Raw genomic sequence first — 15,886 nt, 5'->3', positions numbered from 1 at the left:
CCATGGAATATTCGTCGTACTCAGCCCCATCCCTATGCCGTCTCGCTCTCCCACACGCTCTCAACCATATGCCACAATCCCAACCAGCGAACCAAACAAACAAACAGATGCGACACAAAGAGGAAAAGAGAGAGAAAGAGCACGATAGCCAGACAACCTGGCGGCGAAATTCTGACAGACGTACATGCATATGTTTGCTCCCTCCCCCTCTTCGCCCCCCTCTCCACACACACCACACACTCACTCCATTCGTGTAACACAAACTCTCTCTCTCTCTCTCTCAATTCTACTTTTCTGCTTGCCTTACTTTTCGGGTATATTTTTTAATTATTATTATTTGCACAGTCCGATGCATAATAAATATTATTATTAACCCAGTTATACACACTCTCTCACATAATGTCCACTGGATTTTATTTGGGTGTTTTTCCTGCAATTTGCCGGAGTTATATAAAACTTGTGTTGTAAACTTTTATGATCCGAACTTACAACATATTTTTGTACACCCATATTTGAAAAGTTGTTTAAAATAGTTCTTCAACATAATTTGTTGTTGCAGAGATCTCGCCCGATGCCAAGGCCATCATTAGTGGACCACACGATCTGCACTTCAAATCGGGCAGCGCCATTATCCTCAACTGTGTGGTCAAACAGCCCTCGGTGAAGGACATTGGACCCATCTATTGGTATCGTGGCGAGCACATGATCACGCCCTTCGACTCTGATGTGAGTGATGCCGACAATCAGATCAAGGAGTCGGGACAAGGACTTCGCAAGGAGCAGATCACTGACCAAACTGTCGAACAATCGCTGAACGAAGTGCTGAGCACAGAACTGGCCAAGGATTTTACCACACGCATTGCGATGGAGTCACAACTTGGCGATACGCTCAAGTCGAGGTAAGCTAAAGGACTAGCATTACGTTAATCTTTACTTTAATGTATTTACTTTTTCTCTAATTGCAGATTACGCATCTCGAATGCTCAGACAACGGACACCGGCAACTACACGTGTCAACCGACGACTGCGAGCAGTGCCAGCGTCATGGTTCATGTTATCAATGGTGAGTGCATTAAATGAAAGGCGTTGGGCGTGGCACACTTTAAAAATATGCATTAAGTGCTTAGCAATAAGCAGAGTGTGCTTACCAAATTTACTAGTTGCAGTTTTTTTAATTGCTGAGATCGGGGAGTTCATTTAGACGGTCAGACAGCCAGACAGACATCTGAGCACAGCATAAAAATGTGTGTCAATTTCTCTTTGCATACTCTCAAAATGAAAATGCAAAAATTTGCATAAAATAAATTTAAATTTATTTGCTGCTATAAGCTCTATTTGATAGCCTACGAATTGAAGTAAAAATACAGCAAATTTGGCCCCATTTGGGACAGATTTTATTTGCAGCTTTAAGAGAATTTGGGCATAAACAAGCACGAATCAACTTTATTCGCATTTGCTTTCAGACAAAACAACTTCTACTTCTGTCTCTGTCTCTCTCCTCTTGCTGTGCTGTGTTGTTATGCTCACTATGGCGTATGAGTTATATGCTTAGACTTATCGTCGCATAAATTAAAGTGAATTAAGACATTTTAATCCAGCAAAACTACACGCTAAACCAGCATATCGCTGGTCATCGTAAATTCAACGCGACTTTTGGCCTCACTCTCGCTCTCTCTCTCTCTCTCTCTTTTATTTTTATGGCCAAAACACTTGAAAACAAATTGAAGTGCGTTAAGTTTTGATGTGCGAATGTCGAGTGCTAAATAAAATGGCCGACGACAACCAGCAGCCAGCAACCAGCAGCGAGAGAAGAGCTGTAAACTTAAATGAAATTGTTTTGCGGGCCCAAATAATTTAAGGAATTTGCATTTTAAAGCATTGTGAAAGTGCTCAATCAGAGCAGGGCAAAAAGATGATAATAAATATGGGAGAAAATGTCAAAAGTAAGTTGCGAAAGGCAGTTAATCATACGCGTGCATGTGCCACATGTGGCATGCCCCAAACGGAAAGAGAAAGATGGTGACGAAGTTCAACATAGAAATGAGTATGACACTGCCAAATGCCTATGCATAAATACAGATAATAAATCAACTGCAATAAAAATTTTACAACAATGAGTAGCAGTGTAAAGACGACCGCTGAATGCTCTTCTTTAAGTAAAAGGGAGCTTCCTTGTTCTATAGTTGCTACACTGGCGCCATCTATGGGCCATAGCGAAAACTCGCTTAGGAGAACTGCAGCGCTGTTAAATAAAAGCTGCGATCGGAGAGTTAACAGAGATGAAAAATGTTAGTTAAAGAATCATGCAAAGGAATACAAATAGCCGAATTAAACGCAGAGTAATTTCACATTTCAAGAATTTTTCAATTAAGTTGCGCTCCACGCAATACTATAAAGACAAATTAATTGTTTTCATGCATGGCAAGCTCAACTATTCAATAGTCCAGCGACGAAGCAAGCATCTCTAGCTAGATGCTCAGCAGCAGCAACAGAGTGTTGAGCAGGGCAGCTTTTAAGTCTGAAGTAAGAAGTGTGCAGCTTCTTTAGAAGGCGAATAGGAGCACTAACAAATGATGCAAACATTGCCACACAAATTATTGCGTATACGCGATGTGTATCTTGTTTTAAAAGCAACGTCAACCCATATGTCATTTATCTAGCCTGGCCAAGACGCGTGACTGTGTCACTGGGATTGAGACTTGTGGACTTTTGCGTGTGTCTCTAGTCTGGCAATCTCACAATTAAATTATGTTATTTGGCTTGGGCGTAGACTGTGGTTAATATGAATGAAACTCAGTAACTGGTGTTTTTCTTTTTTGTGTTGTATTTTGCAGATGAAAATCCCGCTGCGATGCAAAAGAGCTCGGCTGGCACTTTGGCTTTGTTTGGCCAACACATACAAACAAGGATGTTGATGCTTTGGCTGTTGCTGTGGCTGCTGCTCTCGGCACTACAATGGGACAAGTATTAGCTGGAAATCGCACTCATCATTAGCCGACTTGCAATGGCAGCAAGAGCAAGAGCAAGCGAGACAGAGGCTGAAGTGAGCAGGAAGGAGAATGAGCAGCCAAATTATGAGCAGTTTGCTTGTTTCCTTTCGTTTTCCTTTAGCACCGCGCACACAGCAGCTGCTTGAAATGTGCTTAAAAATGGTTAAAGGAAATGTGAGGCAAGGCGAAGAGAAGCGCGCAAAGGACAAACAAGCAACCATTAACTGTGCCTGCTTTTCTTTTTCTTTTCTGCTTCGCATTTTCCCATTTTCCTTTCAGGCATCCGCCGTATTTACATTTCATTGTGCAAATGTGTGCGAAAGAGTGTGCGCGAGGCGCAAAAAGTAAAAGCGAAAGTGAAAGCTTATAAAAAATGCAGCATCTTCTCTCTTCGACAGCCACACAGAACACAGGCGACATCGTCACCGCAAAGCTGTGGCAACATCCTCCTGCTCCCCCTCCTCCTTCTCCTCCTCCTTCTACCCGTGCTCACATTTCATTATTGTGCCCACTTTACAGTAAAACAAAAGCCAACAGCAACAGACACTCACAAAAGGTTTTACAAGCATTTCACGACTTGTCAGTCTACAGTACAGCACAAAAGTTAATGCACACACACACATACACACACATTTATCACACCTCAACACAAGACAACACAACACGACACAAGAAGCAAATGTAAAGCACACAACGTTAAACAGAATAGCAGCAGGAGATTTGTAATGTGAAACTAAATGCATAAATTATAGTTAATAATAAATATAAACTATACACTATAATTGTAGACAAGAATTTACTATTCGGTAAGCATGTAAGCAGATTTTAGATAATGTATGTGATGCTAAGAACAACCCAAAATAAAAAAAAAAACAAAATGCAAATTATTTCAATAATAAATTACATTTAATTAATTTAAAAAGCCAACTGAAGTTTTATTTTTTGAAATGGAGAATATTGCAATAACTGATTTAATGTCAGTTCAATTCAAGCAATTTAAAATTTACAATTTATGGAATTTTTTATATATTATTAATAAATAATATATTATAAAATTTCTCCACAATATTTTTTTGGTAATTTTCTTAGAAATAAACGTTTTTCTTATAGATTTCTACTCGTGAAATATAAATGTTTTTATAAATAAAGAGTTCTCAGAAAAATAATAAATAGCTCAACCCAGTAAAAAAAGTGAGTGTGATCGAGAGGGATGTATGTATCTGCTACCCAATTTAAATAAAAACCAAACGGCGAGGAATTATTCTTAAAATATACCAAATTAATATACCGCAAAAATATTAAAATACACCAAAGGCTTTATTTTGTATATTGATATAGTACTGCACTTAAAAAATACCATAGAGTATTAAAATATACCAGATTATCAGCCAAAGCAACTACCCTTCTACCCTATGATTAGCAGATATAATATTATATATGTACATATATAATATATAATATTAATATAGTCAATAAAATTTTCGTTTAATCTAAAATCAAATTCAAATCTTAAAGTCAAGAAAAATTAAATTTTTAATGAAATCAAATTATATTACACACCAAATTTTTTGAAATCCCTTTGAAGACATCTTTTAATTTGTGTAATAGACTTTTCAAGTGCTTGCAAGACTTTTGGCGCTCACTGTTTCGAGTTTTCATTTATACATTTGTCGACATCCTTCGATACTTGTGGCTGTACGGTAATTACTATATAGGTATCATCTGCAGCAAAGTCTTCAGCTACAATTCCGGCGTTCTCTTTGCCATGTGCTGCAGACTGCGTGTTGTCCGGCTTCAAAATGTTGGCAATTATAATTGATATTTGTCGACAATAACAACAACAGCAGCAGCGGCAGCAGAAACACCGACAGCAACAAACGTGACGCCATAAAAGTGACATTGTTGCCATGGAGATGACAGGAGTTGCTGCGAGTTGAATGTCGACCCAATTAATGTGGCAATAGCCGCGAGTGTTTTTCATTAGTTTGTGACAGTTCGCGTGGTCGTTATACATTTAAATGCCAATGGAAATGATAAATCAAAGTATAACTGCAGTTGAAAAGCAATCGGAAAACCTGTTGCCTTCCCCCCTAAAGCAAAAAAAACATTTGAGAATCGTTGACAAATCTGTGAGATCATTTAATTATATAAGCAACAACAAAAAACAAATGACGCAACGAAAAAGAGAAGGACAAGCAAGGCAGCTGGCCAATGCTTGTACGCATATCAATCATACGACGCATAGGCTTACAGAAATGTCTTCAACAGCGTGATATACGATCCGGTTGTGCTGAGTATCTGCGTAGGAAAAAGCGAGCAGAGGAAGGAAGGAAGTGAAAAGAGAAGAAAAGAGGAGAAAAATGAATGCAGAGTGTGTAAAACAAGTAGCGTGAACATTTATGCTCATCATCATACCGAACTGAAGGCCGGCAGCGAGGGCGTAAAAAAAGGCACCGCAATTGTTTTTGCCCGTTGCGAGCGTCGCAAAATCATTAAAATGATTTTTCTAGTCGTCGCATCGCATTTATACCATTCCATCTCATAGAGCGTGTCAGCCACGGCAGCGCTCTAAAGGATGAGGAGGAGGAGGGGAAAGAAGAATTAGAGGACAACACTTTGTTGTGTAATTAAAATTTTAGCACAAGTGCATGTTTTGCTTGTGTAATTTTTCGTAATGCTTTTTTGCGCGAAATTGAAATTGAAATTAGTAGAAAACAAATCAAATAGAAAAGGAAAAGCGAAAAACGAAAAGTGAAAGGAAAGAGTATTAAAGTAGTACCAACACTTTCGCTAACATGATTGCCACCGTAGCAGTAGAGGAAGAGCTGCGTCATCGCCGCCACCGTGTAGCAGATGTAGGTTAAGCCGCTCAGCGAGGAGGTGTTCTATCCACGTCCCAAGATGCAGCATAGTCCGTCGTTTAGCATTTTGACGACGCCAGAGCGAGAGAGAGAAAAGAGAGTGCGATAAGAGCTATCATTAATTGCAATGATGATGATAACACAAATTTCAAGTTGCGAGCATAATTCGCAATTGCAATTGCAATTGCAACTTGACACTTTCAATCACGAAAGTCTCGCAACATTAAGACGACAATTATAACTGAATCGAGATGGTGATTTGAAATCATAATAAGGAAATTTGCATTTATCACAAGTGATTTTATTGCTGTGTCAACATAAATGGGTCAAGCAGAATATGGTTGTGTTTCAATCTAAATGAGTCTGATATCTAAGAATCACTCGAGACTTCAATATAAATACTTGTTCATCCAGATGGTAAATGAAAGAACACACTAAAAAGTATTCTGTATATTAACTGAAAACTTTACATTAAAGCGTATTCTACTAAAATTAGAATTACATTAGCGAAGAACATGCTTATAATAATTAGCTTTCTATTTTCTAATTATTAACATACAATATAAACTTTTAGCGCTATTTTGTTTTACGTCTTAAGCGGTTCACCACATAAACGTCTAAAGATAAGGTGACATTGAATAGCTTTACAACTTGCAACAATATTACAAGCTGCAAATATTCCAACATGCTGATTGTATAACTCGACATCAATCAAGGTTATCTTTGAATGCTCGTAAACCCTTCAAGCTGCAACATTCTTTAGCATAGCTTGGCACTATATAAGACCGAACAAATCCCCATTTGGTACATAAGTTTCTTTAACTAACATTGAAGATGGCGAAGCAATACAACTGGCTACTTATTTCCTTGGCCACTCTGCTCCTTTTAGTGAATATCGAGGCAGAGGAACCTGAAGAAAAGTTGGCAATTCCTACGCAATTTCCATATCAAGTATTCATTGATGTTGCTCCCAAATCCGATAATTCCAAATGGGTGCCCAAGTGCAGCGGTACCATTATCTCGAAGAGTGCTATAGTGACAACTGCTTCTTGCTTGGACACCGAATTGTAAGTAGAAACAAAAGAGAGTAATTGAGTAATTTTCAATTTTGAACATTACACTATATAAAATACTATTAAGTTTCTATAAAGTCTCTATTCAATATTTTGTGATATATTCAAATTTCAAGAAAAAAGATCAAAATCAGTCATTCCCTACACTGTTATTCTCTTTATTATTAGCGATTTGGCACAAATTTACTTTGGAGCCGTGAACATTTCAAATGCATTCGAAATTGGACAAACTCGTATGGAAGTAGAAAGGAAATATTTCGAGGTGCATGAAGGATATAATCCTGTTACTCTCAGTAACAATATAGCAATAATCAAACTACCCTTTGAATTGGAGTTTAATGAATACGTTCAAGCTGTTTCGCTACCCAGCAAGGAAGACCTAGGTCACTATGTTGGTCAGGAGATGATCATTGCTGGTTGGCATCAAATTGGTACGTATAGATTGAAACATTATAAGAACCTTTTAATATGTTAATGTTTAATGTTATTCAACAGACAACCAACAAAAGTTCGCTGTTTGGCCGGTCCTAAAATACTTGGGGAAAAAAGTAGCTGGACATGTGGGTAAAGAAGCGGCTAAGTGGGTCGGCAAGAAAGTAGTCGGGCTCTTGGCAGATGAAGGAAGCCCGATCACTATTCATGAGAATGATGACAATATCGCAGTAGGAATGTATACTACACAAAATGGAAAGGCAAAGTCAAAACTTTCGCACTTCGTTAATTTAATCAAACTTTTGCCATGGATTAAAAAAATCGTCTCTGATATCCGACTCAAGTGAATAATAATCGATTCCTAATAAAATATCAAGAACAATTATAAAAAAAATTTGTTTTGTATTTATAACGGGAATTCATATTTTATTTATAGAAATTTTTTGATATGTAGAAGAATTTCAAATTGGTACATTAAAAACATTAAAAATGGTGTTTGAAAACTTTGTCATTGATTTTCATACTGTCTGTCCTACTGTCTGTTCTACAGTCTTTCATACTGTCTGTCATACTGTCTGCCCTACTGTCTGCCCTGTCTGTCCTATTGTCTGTTCTACTGTCTGTCATACTGTCTGTCATACTGTCTGTCATACTGTCTGTCCTGTCTTTCATACTGTCTGTCTTGTCTGTCTGTTCTATTGTCTGTCCTACTGTCTGTCATACTGTCTGTCATACTGTCTGTCTGTCCTATTGTCTGTCCTACTGTCTGTCATACTATCTGTCATACTGTCTGTCCTGTCTGTCCTATTGTCTGTCCTACTGTCTGTCATACTGTCTGTCAGACAGAAGGACAAGGCTACATCGTATCGGATATATTAACGCTGATCAAAAATAAACTTTTTAGGGACTGAGATGAATCCTTCAGTCAGATTTTAGCTATTGGATCAAGTAAAAAATAATATTTGATGTAGTAGACTGATATTAATGTAGAAATTTACAACTTTGACTAATCCTTTTCCCAAGAGAATTATTTCTAAGTCTCGAACGATCAAAGCAAGTCTCTCATACTAACCGCTGACAAAAGTCGCACAAATGGTTGCTTATCCGTACACAAGACAGCCTGATATGCGCACATGCCCCAACGGAGGAAAAGGACGATGCCACCAAGGACGCTTTCTATGCGGAGCTCGACCGAGCTTATGGCCGCTGTCCTTCCCATGACATTAAAATTCTCCTCGCGGATTTTAATGCCAAGGTAGGACGAGAAGACATCTTTGGTGCCACCGTCGGGCGATTTAGTCTACATGAGACCACCTCCAGCAATGGTCTCAGATTAACAGGCTTTGCAGCTGCGCATAATATGATAGTTCGTAGTACTGGATTCCGTCATTTAGACATCCATAATTGCCTTGGCTCTCTTCCGATCGACTGACCAGAAATCAGATCGATCATGTTGTGATCGATGCAGGGCACGCATCTATTATACTCGACGTGCGATCCTGTCGGGGTCCCAACATCGACTCCGAAGATTGCGAAGATTGCACGTTGAAGTGCGTTAAGAAGGCTGGACATTGGAAAGCTGCAATCACAACAGGCGAAGAATGCATTCTCCACTCACGTCTCGGGGTTATTATTAAGCCGAGCACCTTTAATACCTGAAAACATAAGCGTAATGTGGGCGCTCATATCTCACTCCCTGCGAGCTTCGGCAGAAGAAGTGCTTGGATTCCAGCGTCCTCTAACAAGGAATCCATGGTACGATCAGGAGTGTCATGACGCAACAGCTGCAAAGGACGCCGCCTACAGAAGAACACTGCAGGCTGGGGCTACACGAGCTATTGTGGATGTCTACAGGTCGAGAAGAAGAGACGAAAAACGCCTTTTCAGATGCAAGAAGAAAGAGCAGGAAGGTCGAGAGTGTGAGAGCATAGAGAGCAGCAGATGCAGGTATGAAGCAGCGGGTCAAGCGTCTGACCCAAGGATTTAAGACTGGTGGAGTGGCGTGCAGGGACGATGATGGAAATCTTGTCACAGAAGCAGAGGTCGTGCTGAGGTTATGGAGGGATCACTTCTCGAGTCTGTTATCTGGCTCAAGCACAGACTCTGAAGGCTATGATCCACGAACCCCAATCTATGGCACTGATATTGAAGTGCCAATCCCAAGTCATATCGAAGTCAAGGATGCAATCCAACAGCTTAAAAACAACAAGTCTGCAGGTGCTGACGGCCTGCAGGCAGCTGGTGATATGTTGGTAAGGAGCATGCACCAACTAATCAGTAAGATATGGATCACGGAAACAATATTCTAATTTGCAAATTGGATATTTGTCGAAATTGCTTATTGTATAACTCGACATCAATCACTGTTATCTTTGAATGCTCGTAAATCTATCAAGCTGCAACATTCCTTGGCATAGCTTGGCACTATATAAGACCGAACAAATCCCCATTTGGTACATAAGTTTCTTTAACTAACATTGAAGATGGCGAAGCAATACAACTGGCTACTAATTTCCTTGGCCACTCTGCTCCTTTTAGTGAGTATCGAGGCAGAGGAACCTGAAGAAAAGTTGGCAATTCCTACGCAATTTCCATATCAAGTATTCATTGATGTTGCTCCCAAATCCGATAATTCCAAATGGGTGCCCAAGTGCAGCGGTACCATTATCTCGAAGAGTGCTATAGTGACAACTGCTTCTTGCTTGGACACCGAATTGTAAGTAGAAACAAAAGAGAGTAATTGAGTAATTTTCAATTTTGAACATTACACTATATAAAATACTATTAAGTTTCTATAAAGTCTCTATTCAATATTTTGTGATATATTCAAATTTCAAGAAAAAAGATCAAAATCAGTCATTCCCAACACTGTTATTCTTTTTATTTTTAGCGATTTGGCACAAATTTACTTTGGAGCCGTGAACATTTCAAATGCATTCGAAATTGGACAAACTCGTATGGAAGTAGAAAGGAAATATTTCGAGGTGCATGAAGGATATAATCCTGTTACTCTCAGTAACAATATAGCAATAATCAAACTACCCTTCGAATTGGAGTTCAATGAATACGTTCAAGCTGTTTCGCTACCCAGCAAGTCAGACCCAAATCACTATGTTGGTGAGGAGATGATCATTGCTGGTTGGCATCAAATTGGTACGTATAGATTGAAACTTTACACAATCTTTTAATATTTGCTTAATATTATTCAACAGCTACCAAGCAAAAACTCTCAGTTTGGGCGGTCCTAAAATTTGTGGCGAAAGTAGTTGTGGTAGACTTGATTGTTGAAGCGGTTAAGTGGGTAGGAAACAAAGTAATCGAACTCTTAGCAGATGAAGGAAGTCCGATAACTATGCGTAAGGATAATGTAAATGTCGCTGTCGGAATGTATAGTAACAGCAATGCAAAGTCAAAACTTTCGCACTTTGTTAATTTTATCAAATTTTTGTCATGGATTAAGAAAAGAGTCTCAGATGTCCGTATCCAATGAATAAAACTCGATATTTGATAAATAAATTATGATTGGCATTAATAAAATGAATTGCTATTTTAATCGAAGAAATTTAAGAGTGAAGGCTTTAAATTTATACATATAAATTATATATATGTATGTATATTAGTAATTAGTAAGTTTATCGAAAGAAATCAAGTTAATAACAAGTAAGAAAGCTACAGTCGAGTATACTCGACTGTGAGATACCCGCTATTCATTTTGAATAAAAGCAACATATATTGCGATATTTTTCTCAAAATATACCAAATATACTACAAAGACACTAAAAATATACCAAATGGTATATGTGGTATATCAATATAGTACCGCATTCAAAATATACCATAGACGGCACAATGTCCCAGATTTTTGGCCAAAGCAACTAAGACCCCTAGTAAGTAGGCGTTTTTGCCCATACAAAAGTATTTCTTTAATACCTTCAACAATTTCTATCCGATCGCAACCAAATTTGTAGGAATCATAACTACTTACTGTATATACCAAAATTTGTAACTCTAGCTTTAAAATTACGCTTGTTATTCGATTTTTTTGATTTGCAGGGGCGGAAGGGGGCGTGGCAAAAATTTGAAACAAACTTGATCTGCGTGCAAATATAACAAATGCTGTCGAAAATCATAGCTCTATCTCTTATAGTCTCTGAGATCTAGGTGTTCATACGGACAGACGGACAGACAAACAGACGGACATGGCTAGATCGTCTCGGCTGTTGACGCTGATCAAGAATATATATACTTTATAGGGTCGGAGATGCCTCGTTCTACATGTTACATACATTATAATACCCTTCTAGCCTATGGGTAGCGGGTATAAAAATAAGATAGAAAACAATTTGAAAGCATTTCCTTTAGTTCTTAAATTTAACACATCTTTTTCGTTGTTAGTTTTGAACTCAAGGTAATCGTGGCGTATACTTAATCCGCAGGCAAAACTTATGGTTTATTGCCACTACAAAAGTGAAATGGATAAGCATTAATTCACGCGATTTTAGTCATTTGTTGGCGGGTATAAAAGCGCAACTTTGTGGAGCAAGGTGTGTCAAAAGGCCAACGGCAATTGGGGCTTTTAAGAAAGTCTAGGTGTGCAACCGGAAAAAACGTGTGAATGGCGCATTAAAAACTTTTTGGCACAGTAACAATTCATGTGCTTATAAATGGCCAGCCAAAAGCAAACATACAAACAGACAGACAGACATATAGACAGACAAATGGAGAGACAAACAAACCAAAAGCGAGTCGAATGGGAGACAAAAACAGCAAAAAACTTTCAATAGACAGAAGAGACAGGGAGAGAGTGTACGTGGATAAAGAAGAGTGCAGAGTGTGCGACTTACCAACATGATGTCCAAAATGGTCGAGCAGAGGACGAAGGCAGCGGAGAGGAAATGCATTAAAACGATAACCGTGAACTGGGCCGTTAGGTCCGTGCACAAATCGATAATCGCATTGTGCCGCTCGACGATTTGCCCCAATTGCAATCGTATTCGTGCGTTTATCGACGGCGTGAAGGCGTCGACTGGTGAAAGGCAAAGTTTAAAGAATTAAATGGACTACAAAGTGAGAAACCACAGCTGAGAGAGCTCGACTCTTGAATTAACTTCACAATCAACAGATATCAACAACTTTTAAACGTATCAGTCGATTGTGATACAACTATTAAAAATCAACGAAAATGTATTTCTTACAATATAGAATTAAAAATCAGACTCAAAATTCTTGTCTTGCTATCGCGAATTTTCACTGTTATTTTTTTTTGTATATCAATCGTATTAAATTACATTACTATCTGTCATTTCGGTTCCACCGATCGTAATACAAATTATTGAAGAATCAACCTATGTTATGTTAAATGTATTTATTATTAGACAGGTCTAAACATTTTCTGTTGATACCTGATATGTACAACTTAAATGTTTAAAAGTGTTAAAAATATGATCGACTTATGCACTCTAAAAAAAAGTCCTAAAACCAATATCTTTTAGTCTTAGTACTAAGAATTTTAATCAAAAAAGTTAGAAAACATATCAAGATTTCACGAACATTTGATAAAAGACTAGGTTGTTATCAAGAAGAGAAATATACATATATATGAGTGTTCTTGATTTTAGAAATTGATCTTTTTTGCAGTGCAGAAGTAAGGCAAGCGTTTAAATCATCATCAATAATCACATCTCATTTATGTAAATACTGTCTGTTTACAGTAAGTGTAACACTGGAACTCGAAAACAAAAAAAAAAGTAATATAAAATCATAAATTCTATTCTTTTACTTTGAATTCACACTCACAGTTGATTTTAGATTGGAAAGTGCGTCTAATCTAAAGTAAATATAAACTGCAAAATGTTGATCTACAAGTTTAAGGTTCATATTCTAGCTAATGCTCAGGCAGCCAATGCAACAACTTAAACGCAGTAGTTTGCAATAAAATATTAAATTTCGTATGTGGCACTCACCATCATGAAGATCTGCAAACACTTGTCGTATGTTCTGTTGAAGGACCCGAAACACGGCACTGATGTAGAGGCAGCTGCATAGAAAGAAACCATCCACAAAGCTAAAGGTGAAGACAGTGCAAAATCCAGAGCAGGTCAACATGAGATACGTGAAAGGAAAAAGCTGCGACTCGGTGGCGAAAGCAGGCAAACTGAAAGAAGTAAAGAGAGAATTAAATTATAATCAGAATTCAAATTTAAGATACCCGGCTCACATGATATTAAAGGGTAAATCAATGCTACCCGGCAACTGAGACCACCAGCGATAGAGGCCCATGATCAAAGGCTGCGAATTGAAGGCAGTGTTTGTCACCGATCCCGAGCTAAGCAACAACAAACTGAGTCGATTGGCCACCGTTGAGCGGCCAACGAGCAACTCCTGTGCCTGCTGCCCTCGATTGTGCCACAACATGCCGCGCAGACGTTGCACGATCTCGTGCCACTGACGATGATGCAGAAAGAACATTGCGAGCTTCAACACGCACACAGCTTTCGTGCTGCCGGGACAAAAGGCTTCGAGGGCCGTCACCAAGTTGCTGAGATTGAGGAATCCATAGAGATTCTCGCCCACTGCTCCAAGAAGGATCACCACAAAGGCAAAGCCACAGAGCAGATTCGAGAGCAAGCTGCGTTTGTGTTGTGGCCAAATGCCCACAATCTGGCCAGAGAAACGGGCAATTTTATAGAAACTGCGAGCAATCTGCGGCTCATCGTTGTCCATCTTTTAAGGCGATTCCGATTTGTATTATTTAACAGCAGAAAAATATCGAAGGAATATGCCAGACAGCAGAAAGCACTCCCATTTTATACGCTTTGTGCTGTCGAGCAGCACTTTTTCCTTTGGCCAAAGTTTTAATTGTTTTTCCTCCTGATGTTTGTATTAACAGCCATCAATTTCCTGCCCTCTACACGCGCTGCCACTAATCGAAGCCAACACGCTACTCTGCGGAGTTCTCCTTCTCCTCCTCAGCACTACAAATATCTCTTTATCCTTTAAAGAATTTACGCGTGGCTAACATGTTAGTTACCCACTTTGAGCTGAGTCACTTTGGCTATCAAATACACCGCATAATAAGATGCAGTTAGATTTGAAGAACTGTTTAAAATGTAGGAAATTTTTAATTCCTAAAAGTTGACTTCAACGAATTGCAAATATGGGAAATTCTCTGATGTGTGACACTATTTAATGTGAAAAAACCTATACCAAAAAATTTTTTGATTTTGATTAAAGATATAGCTCGTGATTAGCACTTATGATTTTGGAATAATTTTTTTTATTTTAAGATAATTGCAAAATTGCAAAAAATTAACAATGCTCGTTAAACTGAAAAAGTTCCTAAAATCAATCTTAACTTTAGAGAGCTATAAGAAAACCCTACTTTTAAAATTGTTTTAGTTTAGAGAATTATTCATATGCAATCTTTAGTGGCGAAAATAAACATAAAACAGAATCATATATCACATTGATGGATGCTTAACAAATTAGATTAAGATTGCCATTATTTGAGTAAATGCGATCACACATCTAACATTTAAAGTAAGAGGTTTAATTAAGGAGATTTATTTAAATTTAAACTACTATGTTAGATACTTACATATTAATATAGATTTTTAAAGACATCCTATTGCCAAATAACTAACTTCTTTTCGATTGTTAACTACACTTTTAAAAAACTACTTTTTTATAATTTCGGTTACCATGTTTGTATTTTGCATAGTTAGTGTATTCAATTTTCAGTTTTTCGTTTGCAACTCAACCTTTGCCTAACAAAACACAAACCACTTGCAGTTGTTTAATAAATGATTGCGTTGCAAAGTTTATATTAAGTTTTTGTTTAAGTTTTTAATTGAAGTGCCAGTGTTACCTACTATTATAGTTACTAATAGACGGTTTTGAATGAAGCATAACAGCAATTAGTATGGAATATTTCCAATCATTATCGAATGAATACTTGAATAAGCACAAGAACAAAAATGGAAACAATTCTCAGTAATTGTATGAAAATAGCATTGATTTATCTACACAAAACTGCAAAAGTAAATTGGAAACTGAGCAAAATTCATTTAAGTGAGTATAAATATAATAATTTGGATTCCAGTTCAGAAATAGTTTTCTTTGAGAAATAATTTAACTTTGAAATTCTAATACACAAAACATGTGAATTGAACATTGAAACGAAAAGTATTTGTATTATGTAGTTTAACAATTGTCACTGTGATTGTAAGAAAATATCTTTGATTTATCTACACAACACTGCAAAAGTTAATTGGAAAGTGTGTAAAATATTTAAAACGTAGAGAACATATTATGGAGTAATAATTTTATTCTCTTTGAGAATGAGTTTTATTCTATGAAATTCAAATACACAAAACATATGAATTGAACATGAAAATTGAAAATACGAAAAATATTTGTATTCTATAGTGTTGTTGTGTCCTTGTACTTGTTTTCTGCAAACAATTTAAATTTAAATTTAAGTTTCTGTCAATTTAAATGCAAAAATTGTTTGCAAGCCAGACGTTCAACA

At 37.5% G+C, this 15,886-nt stretch overlaps 4 protein-coding genes across 5 annotated transcripts in view; 3 read left to right on the top strand and 1 right to left on the bottom strand.

The window, feature by feature from the left end:
* Positions 1–3,861, top strand: part of LOC132790936 (uncharacterized) — a 36,095-nt gene extending 32,234 nt beyond the window's left edge. For both annotated transcript variants that reach the window (XM_060799707.1, XM_060799699.1), the window contains exons 6-8: positions 560–899; positions 966–1,063; positions 2,835–3,861. In XM_060799707.1, the coding sequence (XP_060655690.1) occupies positions 560–899; positions 966–1,063; positions 2,835–2,971 (575 nt within the window). In that variant the 3' untranslated portion in view covers positions 2,972–3,861. The remainder of the gene's footprint in view (positions 1–559; positions 900–965; positions 1,064–2,834) is intronic.
* A 1,376-nt stretch (positions 3,862–5,237) lies between these two features.
* On the bottom strand, positions 5,238–14,079 carry LOC132786003 (odorant receptor 22c). Its single transcript, XM_060792366.1, has 6 exons — positions 13,574–14,079; positions 13,320–13,510; positions 12,201–12,382; positions 5,774–5,875; positions 5,406–5,558; positions 5,238–5,288 (listed from the first exon to the last, which is right to left on the bottom strand). Exons 1-6 carry the CDS (start codon positions 14,077–14,079, stop codon positions 5,238–5,240), a joined length of 1,185 nt encoding a protein of 394 aa, XP_060648349.1.
* LOC132790970 (chymotrypsin-C-like) lies at positions 6,661–7,731 on the top strand. Its single transcript, XM_060799740.1, has 3 exons — positions 6,661–6,918; positions 7,093–7,355; positions 7,420–7,731. The coding sequence occupies exons 1-3, from the start codon at positions 6,686–6,688 to the stop codon at positions 7,701–7,703; spliced, it is 780 nt and encodes a 259-aa protein (XP_060655723.1). The 5' UTR covers positions 6,661–6,685; the 3' UTR covers positions 7,704–7,731.
* Positions 9,829–10,915, top strand: LOC132790981 (chymotrypsin-C-like). Its single transcript, XM_060799752.1, has 3 exons — positions 9,829–10,072; positions 10,247–10,509; positions 10,569–10,915. Exons 1-3 carry the CDS (start codon positions 9,840–9,842, stop codon positions 10,844–10,846), a joined length of 774 nt encoding a protein of 257 aa, XP_060655735.1. The 5' UTR covers positions 9,829–9,839; the 3' UTR covers positions 10,847–10,915.
* Positions 14,080–15,886: the final 1,807 nt, after the last annotated feature.

This window comes from Drosophila nasuta, chromosome 2L (genome assembly GCF_023558535.2).
Source record: "Drosophila nasuta strain 15112-1781.00 chromosome 2L, ASM2355853v1, whole genome shotgun sequence".
Classification (NCBI taxonomy): Eukaryota; Metazoa; Arthropoda; class Insecta; order Diptera; family Drosophilidae; genus Drosophila; species Drosophila nasuta.
Note: the sequence above shows the minus strand (reverse complement) of the source record. Positions and strands in the feature narration are given on the sequence as shown.